This window comes from Polypterus senegalus, chromosome 2 (genome assembly GCF_016835505.1).
Source record: "Polypterus senegalus isolate Bchr_013 chromosome 2, ASM1683550v1, whole genome shotgun sequence".
In the NCBI taxonomy this organism is placed as follows: Eukaryota; Metazoa; Chordata; class Cladistia; order Polypteriformes; family Polypteridae; genus Polypterus; species Polypterus senegalus.
The window spans coordinates 111,775,642-111,797,188 of record NC_053155.1 but is presented as its reverse complement, the minus strand read 5'-3'; the positions used below and the strand labels follow the sequence as shown (position 1 = coordinate 111,797,188).

General features: G+C 32.7%; 1 protein-coding gene across 31 annotated transcripts in view; it reads left to right on the top strand.

The window, feature by feature from the left end:
- dlg2 (discs, large homolog 2 (Drosophila)) overlaps window positions 1-21,547 on the top strand; it is a 1,682,723-nt gene that overhangs the window by 1,507,282 nt on the left and 153,894 nt on the right. For 30 of the 31 annotated variants that reach the window (XM_039744362.1, XM_039744355.1, XM_039744358.1 and 27 more), the window contains one exon: window positions 10,567-10,681. In XM_039744362.1, coding sequence (XP_039600296.1) covers window positions 10,567-10,681 — 115 coding nt within the window. Of the gene's footprint in view, window positions 1-275; window positions 477-10,566; window positions 10,682-21,547 lie in introns of those variants that run through there. The other variant, XM_039744380.1, reaches the window with a different exon arrangement.

Here is a 21,547-nt window from a genome sequence, read left to right as displayed (position 1 = left end):
GGTCTCATTTATTTTCATATGCTACCTTAAACTTGGAGGTTTCTGAGCAATGTTAGAATAGAAGTGTGGGAGGAGGAGGTGGGTGTTAGGCTTATTGGACTGTTCTTATGGTGTATAAGGAACCAATTACTGTATTTGCTGCTGGCTGTGCACTGTTCATCAGGCCGAGTTACAGCAGAATATCTCTATCTGCCTTGTGCTTAAAGCTTACATTTGTCTCTCCTGCTGCCATGCAAAGTGTGACGCTACAGCATCTACAAGCTGAGACTGTGATTCGCTGGATAGGAGTGTGATTGGAGTGTGAGTGCGTGTGTGTGTGTGCGTGCATGTGCAAGTGTGTCTCAATGTGTGTGTGCATTCAGCGTGTATCGTCTTCTGCTTAGTTAGAAAGGTTAAAAAAACAACTAGAAGAAGGTTTTTTTTTAAGGATGCTTACTGCCTGCTTCACTGTGAAGATTTAATAGACAGACTGCTCGGTAAGTTAAGCTGTTAATTTTCATACAAAAGCTAATGCAGCCAAATATTTCCAAAAATTAAAGGTGCCTCTGAAATTGAGCTGTTTTCAGGTATTGACATTTGCTTTTATTTTAGGCATGTTTCAGTAATCCTATAATTGCATTTTTCTTTAGATAATTTTCTGTTGCAGCCTCATATTCATGAATATATTTTTAACCTTGCCTTGGTGAATGAAATAACATGGCTTTGAGTACTGTGTGGTATAATATGTATAGTGAAACATGTGTATATGTTAATATTGGTATATGCTTATGTGCATACTGTTCATTGCTTTCACTTTTACTGTAGTTATTTTAGTTTTGAATCTGAAATTCACCTCTATAAAATAATACTTACTTATAATGAAGCATTTTCTCTTCTATGGCATTAATAAAATATGTTTATTTAAAGCAAAAAAATCAATGTGTTCCTACTTAGTATAATTAAATCCACAAGGATTATTAATTAGTAATATATTCCTTGTTCTCGCTTGACTATTTTTTTTCATAAGTAATTGCTAATAGAAAATATTCTTTTATTTAAAAATGCTCTGAATGTTCTTTCCGTTAACAAGATAATGGATTTTTATTCTGGGGAACTGAGTGGGTTTGTTTGCACTATCTGCCATGAAAAAACTGTATCCCAGGCTACCGAGAATCTGCCACCATTCATTCCAGACGGTTTGCACACTTTTGGTTTTGTGTTTTAAAAGTGCAATAAACAATACAACTGGAATAAAAATTAAGGTTAAGTGACTTGACTAAAATTACAATTATTCTCTATTTTGTTCACATTATTGACTCTGTTTTGAAACTGACTGCCCTTAGTGTATAGCATCACAGTGTGTAGTATAGTTTGATGGTACAACATGACAAATAAAATAATACCAATAGTTTAGAAAATCTGATTTACATACAATAAATAGGTGAATAATGTTAAATCATGGTATATTTGAATCAGTACATGTATCTTGTTTCAATAAAGCAGGAACATACTTCTGTTACACTATATAGATTAGTATGTAGCATAGCATACCTTTTTGTCTTGCCATGCAGATGTTTTCTGGACTCTGCTCTCTCTATGTTAATACTGCAGTGCTTTCATGCAATCCAAAATATAGCACTAAACTAAATTCAAATGATATGTGAAACTGCTGTCTTTGCATTTCACACTTCTCAGGATTTACTGTTGAAAAAATGTCAGGATATTACTGTAGATGCAAAAATGTGAATGGTTGCCTAATGCAAATTTCTTATTCTTGTACACTAAGCTGTAGCTCTGCTGTTTGACAGAATCAACCCATCCACTTTTCTTGTGTATGGCAGAATACACAGTACAATATGTTAAAATAGTTTCCATGCACTGTAAATAATACTTTATTACACATTATTTTATGTATGTTTGGTTCATCATATTAATTACATGGGATTACGCTTTACAACAAAGTAGAAACATGTAAACCCATTAAAAAGCTAAACTATATTATTAAAAATGTTGCCAAAATAACTGAGTGTGCTAGAGGACAGTGTTAAATAGATGACAGTTTGCAAATAATTTGTAATTAAATAGTGTATTATGACTTTCTGTTTACTAATGCGTGAACATTAATATGTAACTTATTCTAAACACATTTAATATCTGTTTTACTGTGCAAGATTGTACTAGAGTGAGTAGTTTATAGTTTCTACATATTTTTTTATTAAATGTTGTATTAAGACTTTGTGTTTACTAGTACATGGATGTTAATATGAAACTTATTCTAAACATATTTAATACCTGTTATACTGAGAAATAAATTCCTAATTGAATATTAAGGAAATATGTTTCTCATATTGAACAATTGTAGGAAAAATGAGCTAATTCTAAAAATGTATGTTGTTGAAAGCCATTGATGACAATAACTTACCGTCTGAGCACAGGTCCCTTGATCCTCTTCTCACCAGTGGCTTCACTTTTAACAGTTCTTCAGTCCTTACTTAAAAAGTTAATTCAGATGTCAACATAAGTGGTAAATAAATTACACAAAGTGAGCCCATTCTTTCAGACCTTCATCTTGCTGTTTGAAATTTCAAAGTCAGTTGGCAGTGTAAGAGTAGTATGTCCTAAACTATATTCTGTATTTGTCAAGACTTTGTTGCTGTGTTAAAGAGGACTCTTCTCAGTGGGCCCTAGAAATGTATTAACTTTTCCATTTAAGATTGTCTAGTGATATCCGGGATGCACTGGATTTTGTTTACCTCAAGAATTTCTATGAACAATATTAAACATTAGGTCTCTTTGGAGAGCTATCATTAATTTGCCTAAATGCAAATGAATGAGATAAAGACGTGCCTTTTATATAGACAATGTAAGATGCATTAAAATTCATTTAAAAAAAGTGTTCATTCATTTTATTTCCCTTTGGTGCAGTTCTGTTTGGAGATAAGTTAGTCATACTGAAGGACTGTTTGGAGGCTTATTTTATTATACCAAGCTTTTTGCTATGTACTATGTTCTGCTTGTTATTGTAAGACTTTTTCTGCTACTTGAAAAGTTTTCAGCACAATGAATTAAAATATGAAATGTCAATACACTGTATCTTTGCAATTATACTGTTTTGGTACCTTTACAGTTGTTAATTTAAAATTTCTTTGCCTGATAATCATATACACTTTTTACAAACACTTTTTTTATTTGTCTTAAAGTAAAACAACATTATGTCTTGTTTGCACATCTTTGTTTCTTTGTTTGCATGGTTCTTACAACATTTATCAATTGGATAACAGAGATAGGCAATGACATGAGTGATACCATGGATAAGATGAACAGGAGTGGCAGGGCAACAGAGAATTATACTTTCCTGCCTTTCTTCTGTATCCTAATTAATTACTATTATATACAGCGTAAACATCAGTCTGAGAAGTTAAAGACCCTTAAAGTACAGTAAAAAAAACTCAGTTCAAATAAGCTACTTAGTAATAATTCCAATTATGTTGTGCATTGGAATGATTAAAAAATCATCATCATGAAAGTATTCTTATTCAAGATATTATCTATGTTAAAATTAGATACAAGCATTGAACTGGTCGATACATTATAATGTCAATCTGAGTAGCCTTTGATGGCAGGTTACATTATGTCCCTATTGAGAGAAAGATGCTTTCTTTTGTACTTTCTTATGCAGTATAACTAGGGACAAAATGTAACTTATCTTGAGTTGTCCTTAGTTTTAAAACATGATATTTTGCTCCAAGACAAAACATTTTAGCACTTTACTCTAGTTGTGCTTTAGAACTAAAACAAATTGATAAAATAACAAACTTCCAAGAAGGCTTAGTGATAGTGGATGTGTTGCAAATTGCCTGGAGGAAGTGAAACACTTAGTATTCTTATCTCCCTGTAAGTGAGATACATTATATCGAGAAATTATTTAGAATAGAATAATCAAAATGGAGAGATAAATTTAGATCTGGTGTCTGTGACATGATGTTCATAAGAAAGAAAGAAAGAAAGAAAGAAAGAAAGAAAGAAAGAAAGAAAGAAAGAAAGGTTTATTTGTCCCCAGGGAGAACTTCAGCTTTTTACAGAAGCTCTTTAAATAAATACACATACAGTTTGGTTTGAACACACACCAGAATGACTGTAAAAAAAAGAAAATTAAAAAGAAAGAAAACTTCAGACTTGGCAGTCCCAGTCCCAGTGATTCATTATGCGGACATATTGCTGTTGGTATAAAGGAGCCCCATTTGCATTTCCTGACACACCTCTACTGAATTAGTCATTGGCTAAAAGTACTCAGTGTTGGTATATCAGAGAGGGGATGGGCAGCATTGTTCATAATGGCACTCAGTTTTGTTTCAGTTCTCCCCGTTGCTGTTGTATTATCTATGTGAATTAACATAGCTTTAGTTCTATTCATTCATTTTCCTTAATTTCATACAGTTAATAACTTTTCTCAGTGTCACACATTTTACTTTTGATTTTCTATTATATTATTATATAATGTATTTATATATTATACATTTTAAACCTTTTTTATTTCTAAAGTCATATTTTGTACACAATAATATGAATTCATCCATTATCAAAAGCAGTTTAGAGTCAATCATTCCAGCTTAGGTTTGCTGGTAGTTAGTGCCTATGCTTGCAGCATTGAGCACAAGGCATTAACCAACCCTTGTCAAAGCGTTGATTCTTTACAAGGTTCACCCATTGACTTGATTTACTTGTCTTTGGGGCATGAGAAGAAAACTAAAAACAAGTTTTTGTTTTCATAGTTTATTGTTTTTATTTAAAAAACCTATATTGAGTCAGCTGTCCTGTTCTTTATTGTGGGCTTCTGGTATTACATACAGTAGCTGGGTCTCCGTACTGTTATGATCTGTCAATGTCTCACAACTTCTTGCTGTATCCACTCTGAACGGTTTATTGCTTTCTGAGGTCCCCCAGGCCTTAGGCTGTCAGGACTGCCATTGCTGTGAGCCCGTCAACTAACTACAAAGGCCTAGATGCAGTGTTCAGGGCTTGTTCTGTCCACTGTAAAATCTGTTGCCAACTGGTCAGCTTGTCAGCGGATGTAAAAATATTTAGTAGTCAATTAATTGGATATGCTTTTTTGTATGCTTGTAAATGTTGCACAATCATATACTTTTATTGCTTTATTGCTGTATTGTTCTTACTAAAGGCTGTTATGTAAAAATAGTAGGAAATAAACGGAACTAAATTCTGACCATAGTTTTAACTTTTGATGTGTCTATTATTAGTAATTCAAAAGTGTTTTTACAAATAACTGAAATTATTTTTTTCCTACATACAAAAGGTTTCTTAAATGCTAAAGTAATATCTTGTCAGATTATTCCCTTAGTGAAAGGACAAGTGACTCTGTATCTCTGTGCCTGTCTGTTTGCTATATCTCTGTCATTCCAAAAAGTGGTATATTACAAACATTTGTAGTAATGCAATAAAATGCATTGCATTTGTCATTCTAACAGATGGTGCATCACAAAGATTTGTGACGTATTTATTATTTGCCGTTTGGTATGGGATTCATAAAAACACTGTTATTGTTTGTGATGCAACATCAATTGGAATGACAAATGCAAAGTGTTTTATTATAGCATGCATTACAAAATACATTCCAATAAATGTTGTACCATAAATGTTAATGCTGAGGTCAATGTTGATTACTTAGATTTCTTTGACAGGTAGCACAGATAATTGATTATACAAACTGTAATATACTCTAAAGAAATGTTTTACTATTGTTACAGTATGACCAAATAATAAATAATGTGAAGCCATTGAACTTAATTTAGGTGGTACTAATCTTCTTATTGTGATATTGTTTAAAATTTAAAAAGGATAACCCAAATCATTTACGAATTTTCTTAATTAGAACATTATAAAATTGTTTCTTTTATCATGATATCTTCATAATCACTTATGCTCAGGAAATTAGACCAGGAGGAAAGTAATGGCTGCTAGTAGAAATTATTAATATCCCTCCTACATTACTGTCTCTAATAAATATGAAGTTGTGTATGATGGGTCAAGACAACTGCTTTATTGATTCATCCAAATATCCATTTCAGCATTAACAGAAAGTACATAAACGGGACTTGTCCATAAAATGGCAGCTGCTTAGAACTTAAAAGTGTCAAATTTGCTTAATCTGTTGATCTTGTATGTAGAAATCTATGTGGATGTTTAAAGGAAAAATATACAGACATGGCAAAAAATGTACGAATGTCACTCTAGGAACCTGGGAACAAACACAACTTTTCAGAACTGTAAGGCAGCACATCTTGAACAGTCCTACAATTTTTAAGTTCTACTTGTTTTAAAATGTATTTTGCAGGATATCAGACTAGCAGGAAAACCCACAAGTAAATTCTGAATGTAAAGTTAGGGAATTACTACACAATTTCATTTCATAAAGTTATTTGTACATATTGTAATATAATATTTACACATCACATTTTTCAGCCATTGTTTATTACAGAAATGTGCTTTAAACATTACATAATGTTCATCAATTGATCCATTTTGTAACCTGCTTATCCAGTTAAGAGGTGATGTAGCACTAAATGATGTGTAAGGTTAAAAATCTTAATTGTCTAACAGTTCATCATCTGAAGACTTGCAGCACTTCTAATCTTATGACTCAATGGATCAGTGTACCAGGCAATATGCAGAATGATTGAAAGGACATATGGAAGAGTTAGTAGATGGAGTCCACAGAGAACTCCTACACATGGCAGAGTTGCTGTAAATTCATTCAGTTAGAGGATTATTTTTATATGGAATTGAACTGTTCCCTGACATTTAGTTTGATTGCTTCATTAGGCAAATGTAGGTGCTTGATATCTTGCATTAGGTTGTTAGTTTTCTTTACTGTAACGCTTTCAGACACAAATGTTAGGAGTTACTTAGACAAGCAATACCTTTTGAAGATTATGTAGAAAAGTGTTATTTACACACTGTTGTGAATCTTAGTTTTTGACTTCATTTTTACCTTTTAGTTGGTTTTTCAATATGTTGCAATTTTTATCATTAATTCTTCCACAGTTTTCAGAACCCATGGCATAATGCAGACTACAGATTTGATTTTTTTTATTAGATATTCTGACATTCTTTTTTATTTGACATATTCCTTGTAAAGACACTGAACCTTTTGCTTTTTCCTAGTTAATTTTTTTTCAGTTTCATTCTATGGTTAGCAGTGAAAACCACATCGATTGAAACTACATCTTGAAAAGCTAAGGCTTTCTTTTTAAGGATCATTTTAATATTGATGATTATACTGACCATGCCACCATTATCCTTTTTATTTTCTCATTTGTTTATTTACTTTTGTACTGTCTTCTTAGTGGTGGAGCCCAATTTGAAAATAATATTTAACATACTTAATGGTTCATCCTTAGTAATCCTTCCATTCTCTTCAGAAGTACTTAATTGAAACATGCCATCTTGTCTTTATGCTACCCATCAATATTTTTTTAACCGCAGCTAGCTTATAGCAGTTTGCAAGCTCTAATTCCATACTAGTGACCTGAAACAGGGGACAGTCACATTTCAGTCATTCAGTTAATATGATACTATTAAATTTGTCCTCTGTTAGTCATGAAGGGTGTTAAGTTTTATTTTTTGACTGTCTGTTGCTGGAATTAGTACCCAATATTGTTGCTTGTCAGGTTATAATGATATTAAAATTTATTTTACTGAAACAAGTTGTTTCTTTCCGGTTTGCATTGCACTGTTTTGTTTAAATGAATTTTCTTTATTTTAGTTTTATAGAGTCATTATTGTCATGGAAATGTTTTCTGAGTATAGCCTAAAACATTTTACTGCTCTTTTTCCATATGTAAGCTTTAATTCATTCAGTAAAATTTTATCAAGCTTAAAATCACACCAAAATGTACAAAATACCATTCATTTAAATGTACAAAGTACCGTGTCCCAGAAGATGAACATACTTTTAAAACACAGACAGCACATAAAGGACACCTTGTTTATTCATTTTGTATTATCAGCTGCAGATATTTTCAATTTTTGTACACAAATCCCAAGTACCTATGTTTGAATAGTCCTTGTAGATATAGTTTAGATCATTTTCCAAGAAAATATAATTTTGCTTTTAATAAAATGTGGTTAAAATTGGTAAATAAATTTGGTTTACATGTGTGACTGAAATTCCAAGATTTTTTAAATTTCAAAATGTGAGTTCCTTGGAAGAAAATCTGGATGTAAAAATCAAATTTGGTACAGTATAAGGAATTATATTAATTTTTGAAACTTTGAACAGATGCTGTGTGTATATCTTCTGCAAATATACTTTATATTCATGGAAAGATGAAAGAAAATGTGATGATCTTAACCCTTGGCATTCATTTTATAAAGTTTGTTGGATGTGAAATGATGACTGATCCTAAAGATGTAGACAAAAAGTGATGCAGATTGATTTTATTTTTTAAATATATTCATGTTTATGCTTTATGACATTTGGCAGTACAAACATAAATATTCTCTTCGATATCATTTATATATTCTCATAACCTATCTATATTCCATTGCTACAGTGTAGGTTATGCTACTGTATACTTAAAATGCACCTACAAACTTTTTTTGAAATTAAACATAAATAAAACCTTAACAAATCTTTTCATGCACCTAGCCTTTCAACCATCTTTTTAAACAAAATTCACATTCAACTCAGTGTGGCATGCTGCTTAGAATTGCAACTAAGAATTTAACCCTCTTAAGCGTCTTGTTAATGGTTTTGCTCTGTCTACAATAGCACTCCCAGTAACTGATATTTAGCCTCTCTAACCTACAGAATGTCATTTCTCTTCTGGTTTATTCTATTCCACACTCTGCTTGCATTACTCACCTATTTAAAACTCTTGAAAAAACTCTATAGCTTCTCATTGCTGTTATGATCCAGTAACAAACACCCTTTTCCAATCATTCGTCCTACATGGCTGTGCTACCCACTACCTTAGCCTCACGTCTGTTCATTTATTATTCCCCAAAGACATTGTTCTTCCTAAGCTTGCCTTCTCACTGTGCTTCCTCTCATTAAAGAAGCTAGAAAGATTGGATTATTCTCATCCTTGCCTCTCACAAGTTAGTTTATCCTCAGTATCAGAAATCCTCTCACTTTGACAACTTAGGATTTTCAAGCACTTGGCTCTACGTTAAATGTCAAAGGGATTTCCCTGAACCTGTCTGCCCTTGATTTATTGTGCACATCAGTATAGATTGCTCATTAGTTGCCTAGCCCAGCTGTTAACTGCGGTATTGCATTTATTGTAGTTTAACAATTACTTTTAAGGTTGCACTGTCTTCTCAAGCACTTATGTATGTTGTGCGCATCCTGACTTTTGTAATATATATTTGATGTCTGCTGAATAAGTAAAAAAATGTAGTCCAATTTGGGAATTATTTTCTACATTGTGTATAAATGTGGGAGAGAGATGTACAAATGGGTGCATTAATTCAAGTAAGCTAACATGACATTGCAAACTAAACTGTGCTTTGTTTGTGATGGTTTACATATTTTTTATCTCTCCAAAGAAATTAGGCAGCATAATATTAGTAAAGTCAAAAAATGTGAATTTTCCAGCCTGTGTTTTAGTATGTACCAGTTTAATTCTTTCAGTAATTCTTCATTTTGACTGTCAAAATGCAACCATCTATTATTTTTTTCACCCACTTATGCAGGGCACATTCACACACACCCACAGTTTTTGGATAATTTTAGAATTCCCAATTAATTTAACTTAGAAATCTCTCAGAAATGGGATGAAACTGTGAGTGGGGTAAAACCCATGCCACATGGGTAGGATGTGTATATTCCCCACAGGCAGGATGTGAGCCCAGTCTTCTGAAGCTATAAGGTAGCAGAACTAACTGCCATGCCCCCCTTCCACTCACTTCAAAATAGGATTATTTTTCTGTTAAATGATGCATTACACTTATTTATTTTTCAAGTACATGTACTGTCTTCTTTTAACCAAAAAGAAAACAGCTTTCCTTTAAAACAAACAACGTTAGTGATCCGATTTACAGAGATATACACGAAGAGTAATTACAAACCCCAGGAGACTAGAAAATGATTTCCAATACAATATATGTGCAGTAAATTAGAATTTGTTGAATCCTCTCATTTTCCACAAAGAGAAACATGTGTGTGAGCAAGAAATCATTAGAACTTTCCAGTCAAGCAATCACTGTAAGACGAGGTCTTACAGAAAATGATTGGGCAGTTAGGGATTGTGTTTTCAGATTCAGATCACTGATGAGCCAAATTGCTTTATGGACTTGATTTGTTTTCCATAACGTGGTGCTATAAACTAGCTGCAAATATTGGGAAGCTTAGTACCAGTTTGGTATGATTTGTCTTTCACCCTACATGATTAATATGAAGGAAATTATTTTGTGATCATCCCTGTAACTGTAATATGATATGATATATTTAATAAATATATTTAATACAATTTAATAAAAAGAATATTTTACAGTCAAGTTATAAAAGGAAGCTCTTTTCCAAATCATAAGCTTTTTTAAAAAAAGTTAATTTTCTTCTTTCAGAATACGGGCGGTTTGAAGCAAAAATCCATGATTTGCGGGAGCAGATGATGAATCACAGCATGAGCTCGGGATCAGGATCCCTACGAACCAATCAGAAGCGTTCCCTTTATGTAAGGTAAGCTACAGCGTGTTTTATCTATGGCTTATAGTATGAACACAGTATGATAAGTTCTGAAAATGTGAAAAGGCGTTTTGCATTACTGTCTTTTAATGTTGTCCTTTAATCTCCATATATTTTTTTTGTGTGTATATTCAGTTTTTGATTTTTTTTTCTCATTTAGACTTAATTTGGTTAAGTTTAAGTCTATAACTCTTGAGTTTCTTTGTTTACGTGACACTGTTAGGATGTGTCATGTGACCTCGACCGTCATGCCTGTGACATTCTGGAGGTGACACTATAAATACACAATGACTGTAAAATGTTCCATCTGTCGGAGGATACTCTACATTTTGTATCTCTTTAATGCAGTTAGCTTATTTTCCAAGCAGGTCCTAATGTTAGCATTGAATACCGGTTTTTGGCTTTCATCTCACCTTTAACTCCTAAATAATGTCTTTTCCTTTGATTCTTGGTGGCCTGATTAATTTCTGATCTCTTAGCTTTGATTGTTTGCTGCCCCTGACAACATCTTCATCTATGAAAATCATCTCCTGATCTTTTGCCACTTATTATAATTCTCAGACAATTATCATGCCATGTAACACCTGTGAGGTGTAGTTATGAAATGCCATTGCTTCTTTTTCATTCTTTTCAAACTAAAGATCATTTTTGTGTTATGACAAATGGCACTTTTTATGCGGTGCCTATGACATATTTTGTATAGGAGCTTTGACAACAAACAAAAGCAATTTATCAGTCAAGCTGGTCTGGTTAGCAAAAAACTAAATTGTCCCAATATCTCATCTAGATACTTTTTGAAAGTTGCTAAGGTTTTCACCTCAACTACAAATCTCTATTGTTTAATCTGCTTTTCCATCACTCCATGAGTAAAGAAGGACTTCTTGGTCTTTGTTGTATTGGACCTCTTATTAACAACTACCCCATCCTCTCTTAGTTCAATTGGTGTTTTTTTACACTTCTATTGATGGTTTTGGGTGCTCTAGATTATGAATCTATCATTAGTATCTGTAAATAACCCTTAATTCTTTTTTTTATTACCATGTTGGGCAGAAGGTTTTAATCTGCTCTGTTTTGTGCTTTGTTTGCTAGTGCTGCCTTTCTGCCTCTAGGGGTGTGTCTTCGGAGGTCAGAATCCTTGTTCAATTAATCGTTGGGGGTTAAAATTTCCTTGGAAATGTTGCTACCTAATACAAGCTGTTGAATTCCAAAACAAACCTTTTTTGCCTACTGCATTTTGAATATGTTTTGAATGCTTTTGTTCTTTGATCCTTGTCTATATATTTTTCAACCTCGATTTTTGTGTCACATATCGGCCTTTGTAATGGTGTGGTTGACAATTTGGTTCTTGACCCTTTTTCAGGTTTTGACAATGTCTGCTCTTACTATTAAAAATGTTTTTGCTTGCTTGTTAGTATATATTTTATTCTATGAGATTTGCTATTTAAATGAAGAAATTCTGCTAGAACAAACTTATTGAAACCTTCGTGTAGATGTTTACCTTTTGTGAAAGACTAGTCAGATTGAGACCAAAACACATGGCACACCACCCTCAAAATGGAATAATGACAGAGGAAGTAAAATACTAAAACTAATTATATAATGGGCAGATTGACACTAGAGGCTGATTTTGTGAACAACTTCAGGGAGTCCTAGCGTCATGAAATAATTCTCAGTTAGACTTGTCCCATCTGTATCTGTTGCATGATGGAGTGGATGGAGACTTACAAATGCAACAGAAGCTACCTAGACTTCTTCCTATGCATCTACAAGTTTGTAGACTGTAAAGTTTGTTCTTTTTCACTTTTGCTTTGTCTTTTGGATTTTTGAATTTTTTGTTTAATAATTCTGACTTAAAAATTTCTGTAACTACTGATTTACTGAATATAACATTCTTGTTTTTGATCATTTCACATTCATAGACCAGTTATTAGAAATGGCTTCTTTACAAGTTTTTCATTTTGTGTTTTAGTGCAATCATCTTGGTCTGCACATTGAGCATGTTAGGTTTTGTACACCCATGTTTACAGAGCAGACCACCATAGTGCATTTCAGAACCATGGATCGTCCTGAATAAAAGTCAGCAATCAAGCGTGTGCTGCCCATGATTCTGTTTCTGTGTTTGTGGTATATCCGATGATCACCTGTCACTTAGTGGATTCATAACTGTCAAAAATAAAATTCTTTGTACTTGAGCAAATTTAAAGGCTAGTAGGATCCTGAGTCACACAGAATTTTGTTTGGAGTAGAAGTTAAGAGAGTTTATGCTTAAACTGTGAATGTACTGTAACTTGTAGAATTACAGCTAAAGTTTTGGTCTAAATATTACAAAAAAGACACATGCTAATAGAAGAGCTGCTAGACTTAATTGAGGACTGAAAGACATGGGCTATTAAGAAAGACCAGAGAATTTTAATCTGTTTGTTTTTAGCAAAAAGTGATTAAGAGGTCACATTGGTGACATAGAAAATAGTGAAAGATATATTTTGCATTACTGTTGTAAACTATTTCTTCACTCAGAGTGTAGAACAAGAAATAACTGAGTGTCCTGCTTCTCTTCATTTCACGTCCTCACACTAAGAAGCTGGCCGCGGACCCAGGGCCTCTCAGTCATAAGTGTAAGCTTATCCAGATGAGCTAAAGAGAACTCTTTTCACCTATATAAGTAAACAGGCCTCTAACATGTACTGCAACTGGCAAGATATCATGTTACATAGCATAAGGACCTCTGAAGCAACTAACGTAATTGAAATTAACAAGTTGACTAGTCTGAACAGCCTGTTCTTCTCTAAACTATCTCTTATTTGTTGTTCTCTAAACTCTGTTTTGCAAAAGAACTAACTTTTAATGTATATATTTCTTTAGCAGTAGTCCCTTGTAGTCTGTACAATGTGATATTTGTCCATTACTCAGTTTTATATATTGGCTTACTTAGCCAAATAAAACAAAGCATAATTAAACATTTTTACAAACTTTTCAGACATACAGTAGAAAATAAATATAAAGGGAACAAACACTGAAAATGTAAGATAAAGTTTTAAGTGAAAGACTACCTAGAAGTGGATGTATAACTTTAGGAGGAGTGAATTAATAGGGGAAAAACACATGTTGTCATAAGGAAAAAAACAGTACTTTTTACATATCTGTTTCCATGTCAAGGAGACCTTTTACTTCTGAGAACAAGAAACAAAGGCAGCAAAAGTAACAAAGGATTTTACATTATTTGCTTAGCATTTCAAAAACCATTTAATTGCATCCGCAGGGAAATTTAATCCTGAAGTCAAAGGTTTCATTGATACAGTAGCATGCAAAATTGGGATTGCATCTTGGTTAGTCAGCATGAAATATGGTATACATTATAAATAAGGGAAGATAACTCATGTGTTGCGTTGTTTCAACTGGTGGCCCTCTTCATTTATATTAACAATATAGAATCATAAACTGTGTATATATTGCCAACAGAGGCTCACTTATTGTGTGGTGCACACAATTTGAAAAGATAGGAAATGCGTTTAAATAATTCAAAAAGATAATCTTCATCTTAATAACAATTCAGTATACAAAAGATCTAAGTAAGGTCAGATTATTTTCTAGATGGATCCTTCAAGAAACAAAGTAGTTTGACTTTATGTAAACATATTTTTTACATTATCTTGGAAAAATTCAAGAAATGAACAGAAAAATTAAATGAAACAATAAACTATAGGGTGGAGACTAGTGATGACTAAACTCCATGGTGTTCGCTTCGCCTGGAGTTTGGAGAAATCACAAAAGTGTTTGTGAATATCGGCGAACTGCATTGAAGTCAATGAAGAAGGACTAACTGAACTAGATTTGACTGGATTATGATGGTTCAATCATATTTAAAGTGTCCCTGAGGGCTAGGGAAACATCTGCCAACTATATTGGACCAATTATTGTGGCAAAAAAGGTGAGCCCGAGCTGTGCTGCAGCAGTGCCAACCACTGCACCACCGTGCTTCAATGAGATCCAAGTAGAAATAACGCAGTCAGAGACGAGCAATCATATACAGTAATTTGTAAAAAAAAAAAAAAAAATAAGCAGAAATGCCGAAATCATAGTCAAAAGTAAAAAAAAAAAGTATGTCTTCTAAAGGAAGAAAATTCAAAGTGGCCTGTCATGATTTAAACTGCTGACTTGTTCTATTTTTTGAAGTCATGATGAAGGTTCTCCAAACTGTCTGTGCTGATGCTTTGCACTTTTTCTTCTATTAAATAGATAGAAAAGTCTTATAAATAGTAATAATTCTTTCATTATTGTTATCATTTCATATCTGTTGTATTTTTCATCAGGCTCCTTCAAGGTTTGTTTTCTTATCTTCACATGACTAACTATGCATGCATAGGGCATGGTACTCACTCTCTTACACTGATGTGAAACTTGAAGATCGACCTGCACATTTGGTGACAAACAGAGATAACTCGTTATTTATAATGTATATGTTTCATAAAAATAAAATTTTGAGAATCTGCATTATTGACTTATCTGTTCTACCACTAACTAAGTTCCACAGAGTCTGTAATGCATCAGCATTGTATAACTGGGGGGTTGGTCCCATCCAATTTACAGCTCCGGAAAATAGTGAGCTAGCCTCACAAAGCATTATGGGGCACTGGGAAAAAAAAGTTCTTCCAAACTGGCTGAATTATCAGTGAATAATTTGACAAACAAGGGTGAATGCAAATGCAGCCAATTTGCTGCGAATAATGCTTTGGTGAAATTCGCTGATCAACACTAGTGGACTGTATAATTTTCAGTAAAAGCAACTAAAAATCTGCAGTCTTGGGTGGTGAAGTATGCACCACACTATAAGAAAGATATAATTTACTCTAGGTTGTATGAAGTGAAGTATTATTTTTAGACAATAAATGATTTTTGTCATGTGAATCATAGTTTAGTTTAAATTACATGTTCATATTTAGTTTGCCAAACTCTTTAGGTCTCCCTACTTTTGTTAAAATGCATAACCTTTCCAAACTATTTTTCCTCCGAGTATTTTCATATTTTTCAAAAAAACTTTCTCTAAAAAGGTTGATTCTGTTGTTATCTTGTTAGCTTGTTTATATGAAAGGCCACATAATCATAGAATGATACTACATTCTGTAGATCGAAGAAGGTGGCATGACACTGCCTGACTTATGACTGTACTATTATGTTGAGAATTTACATAATTTAATACAATCGAAGGATGCAGAAAGTGCTAAAAATGCACTACTTGGTTGATTCTGGGAAGAAAATCTTTTAAGAAGTCCTCCTTGATCTGTGCTCTGTGCACCAGTTAACAATACTTACTAACAATTTGCTAGTAAACAGCTTGTGCTTCATTCACTTAGAATATGGAACCAATAATTCTGCTGCTCCATTACATTATAATTTTGCATTCTAGCCCTCTCTAAGTATTTAACTCAAGAAAGTTTTTGTGTATCTCATCCTTAAGAGATCTTTTTAATGGCATTATTTTTTAACATTTTAATAAAATCCATTGCAAATGCAGAATTCTCTCAACTTTCTTATTTATCTGTTTACAAGATGTGAACTTTGTTATATAGAATTTCCGTAACTTTCATAGTTTTCGATTAAACCCTAATCCTCCATCAACATACACTCTTGGAAATCTTTTTAATTATTAAATACAACAGTATTGGAAGTATTTCCAGATTTTTCAATCAGTGTCATAGTAATTCCCACTAGAAGATCTTAGCCACACTGTAAAAGAGTTCACTCTATCAATAACTCCTAAAAGTATCCGAATTTGATTATTCATAACATTCACGTTTCTCCAGATTAAAATTACTCAAAATGTTTCAGGGAATGGGCCCTAATTGTAATAATGCAAATACCATGTAATTCTGGCCTTACTAGGCAAACATTTTGTGGATATCCTAAATGGAAAACGTTTTGAGCAAAGGTGAGTTCTTGTCAATCAGATAGCATTGGACTTACAATCACTCCACATTCTATTAAAGCAGTGTTCGGAGTTACAGTATATTAGATGGGATCAGACTAATGATAATCTCTCTATCTTTCTTTCTCTATATTTTTAACACATTGACTAGTCTTCCTAGCTGGAACAATCCCTCATAACTCCTTGGTAAAACAATATCTTGCATTTCCTAAAACTAGAAGCAATTGCATTTTTTTTCTGCAGAATTCTTTACAGATTCTTTAGAAGAATTCATTAATATTATTTTGTAATAAATCTGGTTTGTTTTTAACTCCTGTGATTATACTTCCTTATATTGATTAAAACATTACGGGATTTTTGTTACTAATTAGTTCTTTGTATTGGGTAAGAGTGGTGCTTTCAGTGTTGTTTAAAAATCTTATTCCTTTCTGTGATTTACTGGATTGATTGTATTTTTGATTGGACTTTCCATCTTCTCTTTATAGCAATACAGGTATGTGTTTCGTTGTTGGGTCATAATGTTTCTACTCTAATGCATGTATATGTAAGTAAATAAAATTCATTATTAAAACAATGTAACTATTTTATTTGATATAGCTAACTCATTTTATTTCTTGCTGAACTATTCTTAACTGTTAGTGTTTAACTAATTTCTGAAGGGTACTGCACGACTTTTATTCTGTAGAATAGTTTTTTATCAATTTGACATACAGTATGGATAAATTACAAGTATAGTTCAAGAAATAAGCATGATCATTAGGAATTTCATTAAACATTTCTAGTGCATTTAGCTGTTCCACAACAGCTCCTCTACTTTGAACCTATATTGCAGGAGCAGCTGAGTTTTGCAGTTTACAAGTTTAGCTTTGCCATACAGGTTTCCAAAAACACATATCAGACCAAATAAGAGGACGGTCTGCAAAAAAGTATATAGAAAATCTGTGAAATACAGAAACTAACACTGAATTCATTCAGTATGTGTAAGAAAAATATAGAATTTCTTAATTGTCTTCAAAGTAGAATCAAAAAATGGATTCCTAAATATTTGTAGTATGTGATATTCTCCATCACTTTTCATTTAGAGAAGATGGAGCTGTTGACTTTTTCCTTCCAAAATGTATGACCATATCTTTTATTATCTTCACATTTAGCAAGCCACCATTTCATGAAACCATAAATAAAACATGATTTTTCAGATTTTAAAATACCAAGCATTAGATTAGCCATCATCAGCATGTTTAAAATTGCATGATAATAAAATAAAGTTCAATACTCATTTATGCACAAAATGTATTTTACTTGAAAGAGAAGAACACAGCCTTGTTAGTTGTATAACGTATATTAAAAGCATTTTAATATGGCAGAGTAGAGTTCAGTCTAATTTGCTGTGTGCAATTCAGAAAATTAAGCAAAAAAGCTTGAAACAACCCTATGTTGCATTAGCATCTTGATGGGCAGATGTCTTTAGATTTTTCATCTTGCTCAAGATGTTCAAAGATGTGGTTAAGCATAACTGCCAGGGTAGGCATACAAGTGTACCAAATCAGTTGCATCTTTAGGATTTTTTAAAAATATGATAGGCTCAAAACAGTATTTTTGTCTTGTCACTACATTAAGCATCGGTTACAACTGAACTTGTTCATTGCTATTTACTCTTTTTTAAACTCTTGGTCAGTATCAAATAAGCAGGCTACATAACCAACCCACCTCTTTGATCCGGATAATAACAATATTAATTCACTTTTCTGTATCTTATTAATTCTGCATACATGTATCAGAAATTCAGCACAACCAGCAGCTTGATTTAGTTAAGGGTTCATCTTCAAAGTGGCAACTGGTTCTTAATTTAAAACCGAATGTAATGAATGTAATTTGACAGCATACTAGCATACTGACTCAGGACATACAAAACTAGTAAATTAACCAGACATTTAATTAAAGACACAAATTGCCCCCTAATTACAGTGTTGGTTACAGTGAAAGCTTTAAGGCATTGCAATCTTCCAAACTAGAATTTAGCCCCTTCTTTGCAGTATAATTCATGTTTAAAGTATTTTTTTATTTGAAAGCAAGTGTGACCTGGGGTCCATCTTCCTTATTGTAAGAGGCATGTAAAGACATTTGGCATCAGGAAGACTATCAAACAATAAACCAGTTTTTGGCAGGAGGCAACTGGCTAAATGTGGTTATCCTGGAAAATTGCTGTGAAGCTGGAAGAGGGAGAGCAAGATAAAGATTGATTTTTTTAATTGTAACATCAAGGATTTTCAGTGACAGCAGGCGGTGGTAGCTTAGCTTATATATTTTAAATTGATAAGGGTACAACATTTCTTCACATTTAAAATGAAAATAAATCAATAAATGAATGAATAAAATTTAAAAACCATAATCCGATATCCTTGATAGTTTGACTTAATGTTTTGGCACATGAGTAGCAGTATTTTGCATATGATATAGAATTTTTCAGTTTTTAAGGAGTACAAGATAATTTGCTAATATTAGATCTAATCTGTAATTATGAATCCAATGGTGATCATGTCATTACATTCACATTATACTTGTTTTCACAATAAGTGTTACATGTGAGGTTGTTAGAATATAAAGAAAAAAAAAACACAACCGGCATTGAAAAGGTTGAAAACATTTTGAAGAACTGTTATGCCATTGATGTTGTGGTGTCTGAAATGAAACTAATATTAGAGATTCAAGTATGTAGTAACTATGTGCCTATTATGTGTCTCCTGGGAACAAAAAAAAATTGTCATTTATTTTAGAATGCCATTTACACAGAACAGAGGAGTCTTGCCAAGGATTTGCAGGGATGGAAACTAAGTTAGAAGGAAGGAAAACTTGAAAGTATGTGTAAGGTAAAAGGAACATTAGGAAAACAAAGTCTAAGTCAAGTTTATGTAGATAGTCCATGCATGTTAAAAATTAATATTTTTTTTAAAGCTATGAGAAACTAAATGGCTTCATGTTATTGAGTTCTAGTGAGTTCATACCTGATATTCCAATTTTTGTAGATTGAAAAATAGAAGAATAAATGATTTATAGGCTAACAGAGCATTAGATCTTTGTAACTCTGAATCTGAAAACTGCTGAACTTGAATATGAAATGAAAACTCAACATTATCCTGTAATTGGCCTGTCATATTTAATTTAGATCCATTTATCCATCTACAGAGAAACAGTATGCAGTAATTTTTAACAGGGTCCTACTGACCAATTCATTAGCTTGAGGTAAAATGTTAACTCTTGGGGATTTATACGTGTGCAGTTTTAGTTCATTTTTTTAAAGCTTTTTGCTCACATAAAAACTGTCAGTAGTATATAAAAGGTTTTGGGTGCAATTTTAAAATGTGTAAAATTGCAGAACTTTAGAAATCAATGGTATTACAATCTATTACAACTCTGTTGTTTCTATTTTATGATTGTACTTTTTTTATATTTTTTTCAATAATGTCTAGATTTAATTTGAATTGAAGAATAGTGCTAAATTGTTATGAAACTCTCTAATGACTTCACAGTCAAATCATGCTCCAGTGACTGCTTTTGAGAGGAGTAAAAATGATTTGTGTTGTAGCATAGAGCGGCATTTGATTCATTTTGTATTAGGGATTTTGAGGGATACTGATTAACAACTCATACTCCACTTGCCTGGGCAGAGTGCACGCTTTTAGTGTATTTTCATTTGGGATAAAATATCTCTCCAGGGTGTGATTCTATAAAGAGTTGTTAGGATTAATATTGAGTTGATGACAAAATAATTCAAAAAAAGAAGACACCACAAATCACCTGGATAGAAATAACTTTAAGGGACATTAACAGATGGATTAGAACCATTTTGGAATGACTGGAAAGCAGAACAACTTTATTATTAAAATGATACCAAAGATAGTGGAAATCAAATTACATTTTATTTTATGTATAAATTCAGAGCATAATGTATTATTCAAGTATTGTAACTTTTTTTGATTATATTTATTTGAAACCCATGGCTCCATTGCATTGGCTGTATTGTTATTTATGCTTTATAGACACAGATTGCATGATCTTATTCAAATGCTTTCTGTTTATTTTCAAGTGCCTACTGCTATTTAATTGGCATATCTGTATTGCTTAGAGTTGATATTTTTATGAATTTGGATTATTTTACACAATATTATGATATAGACTTTATTATTAATGTGGAAAGTATATTTGTTTACAGCAAGGAAATACAGATATACATTATTTCCCTACAGAACTAATAGCATAAAGCAACAATTGAGAAAGTATATACACGTTTATAATAGAATACACATCAATACAGTGGAATTATTAGAGCAAATAAGGCCCTAAACCTAAACTTGCACCCACTTTGCAATTTATTTTTTTAAATACTGGGAATAAAAGAGTGCCTACATTGATTGCTGTTGAGTCTTAGATATCCAAAATTAGAGCCTGATAATTACATTTAATATTCTGGTCTTTTTTCTGTTGTGTTTGTGATACAGCTGAGTGAAAGACGGCTGTTGCAGACCAATACTACTGGAATTTTTACACTGCTACAGTTTCTTTTCCTTCTACTAAAATTCTTAAACACTTGTACTTTAATTTTCTAAAGAACAATCATTTCAATGAACAGTTATGGGGAGCCAGACTGTATGCCTGAAATATCTGGCTGAAGGTCAGAGCCAACCCTGAACATTAGTTCATTGCAGGGCCCACTTACATGCAACCATTTAAAATTGTCAGTTATCCTAATGTGCACAATGTGTGAACAAAATAAGTGTGTTTGGAGAAAATCCCATGTGTACACAAAGAGAACATGACAGCTTCACACAGACAGCAGCCAGGTGATGTCAAGCCCACGATCTGTGAGAGAACAAAAGCAATCACCGCACCACCATGCAGCTTTCAACCCACCTATTTCTACCCCTTCTCTCAGACTTGAG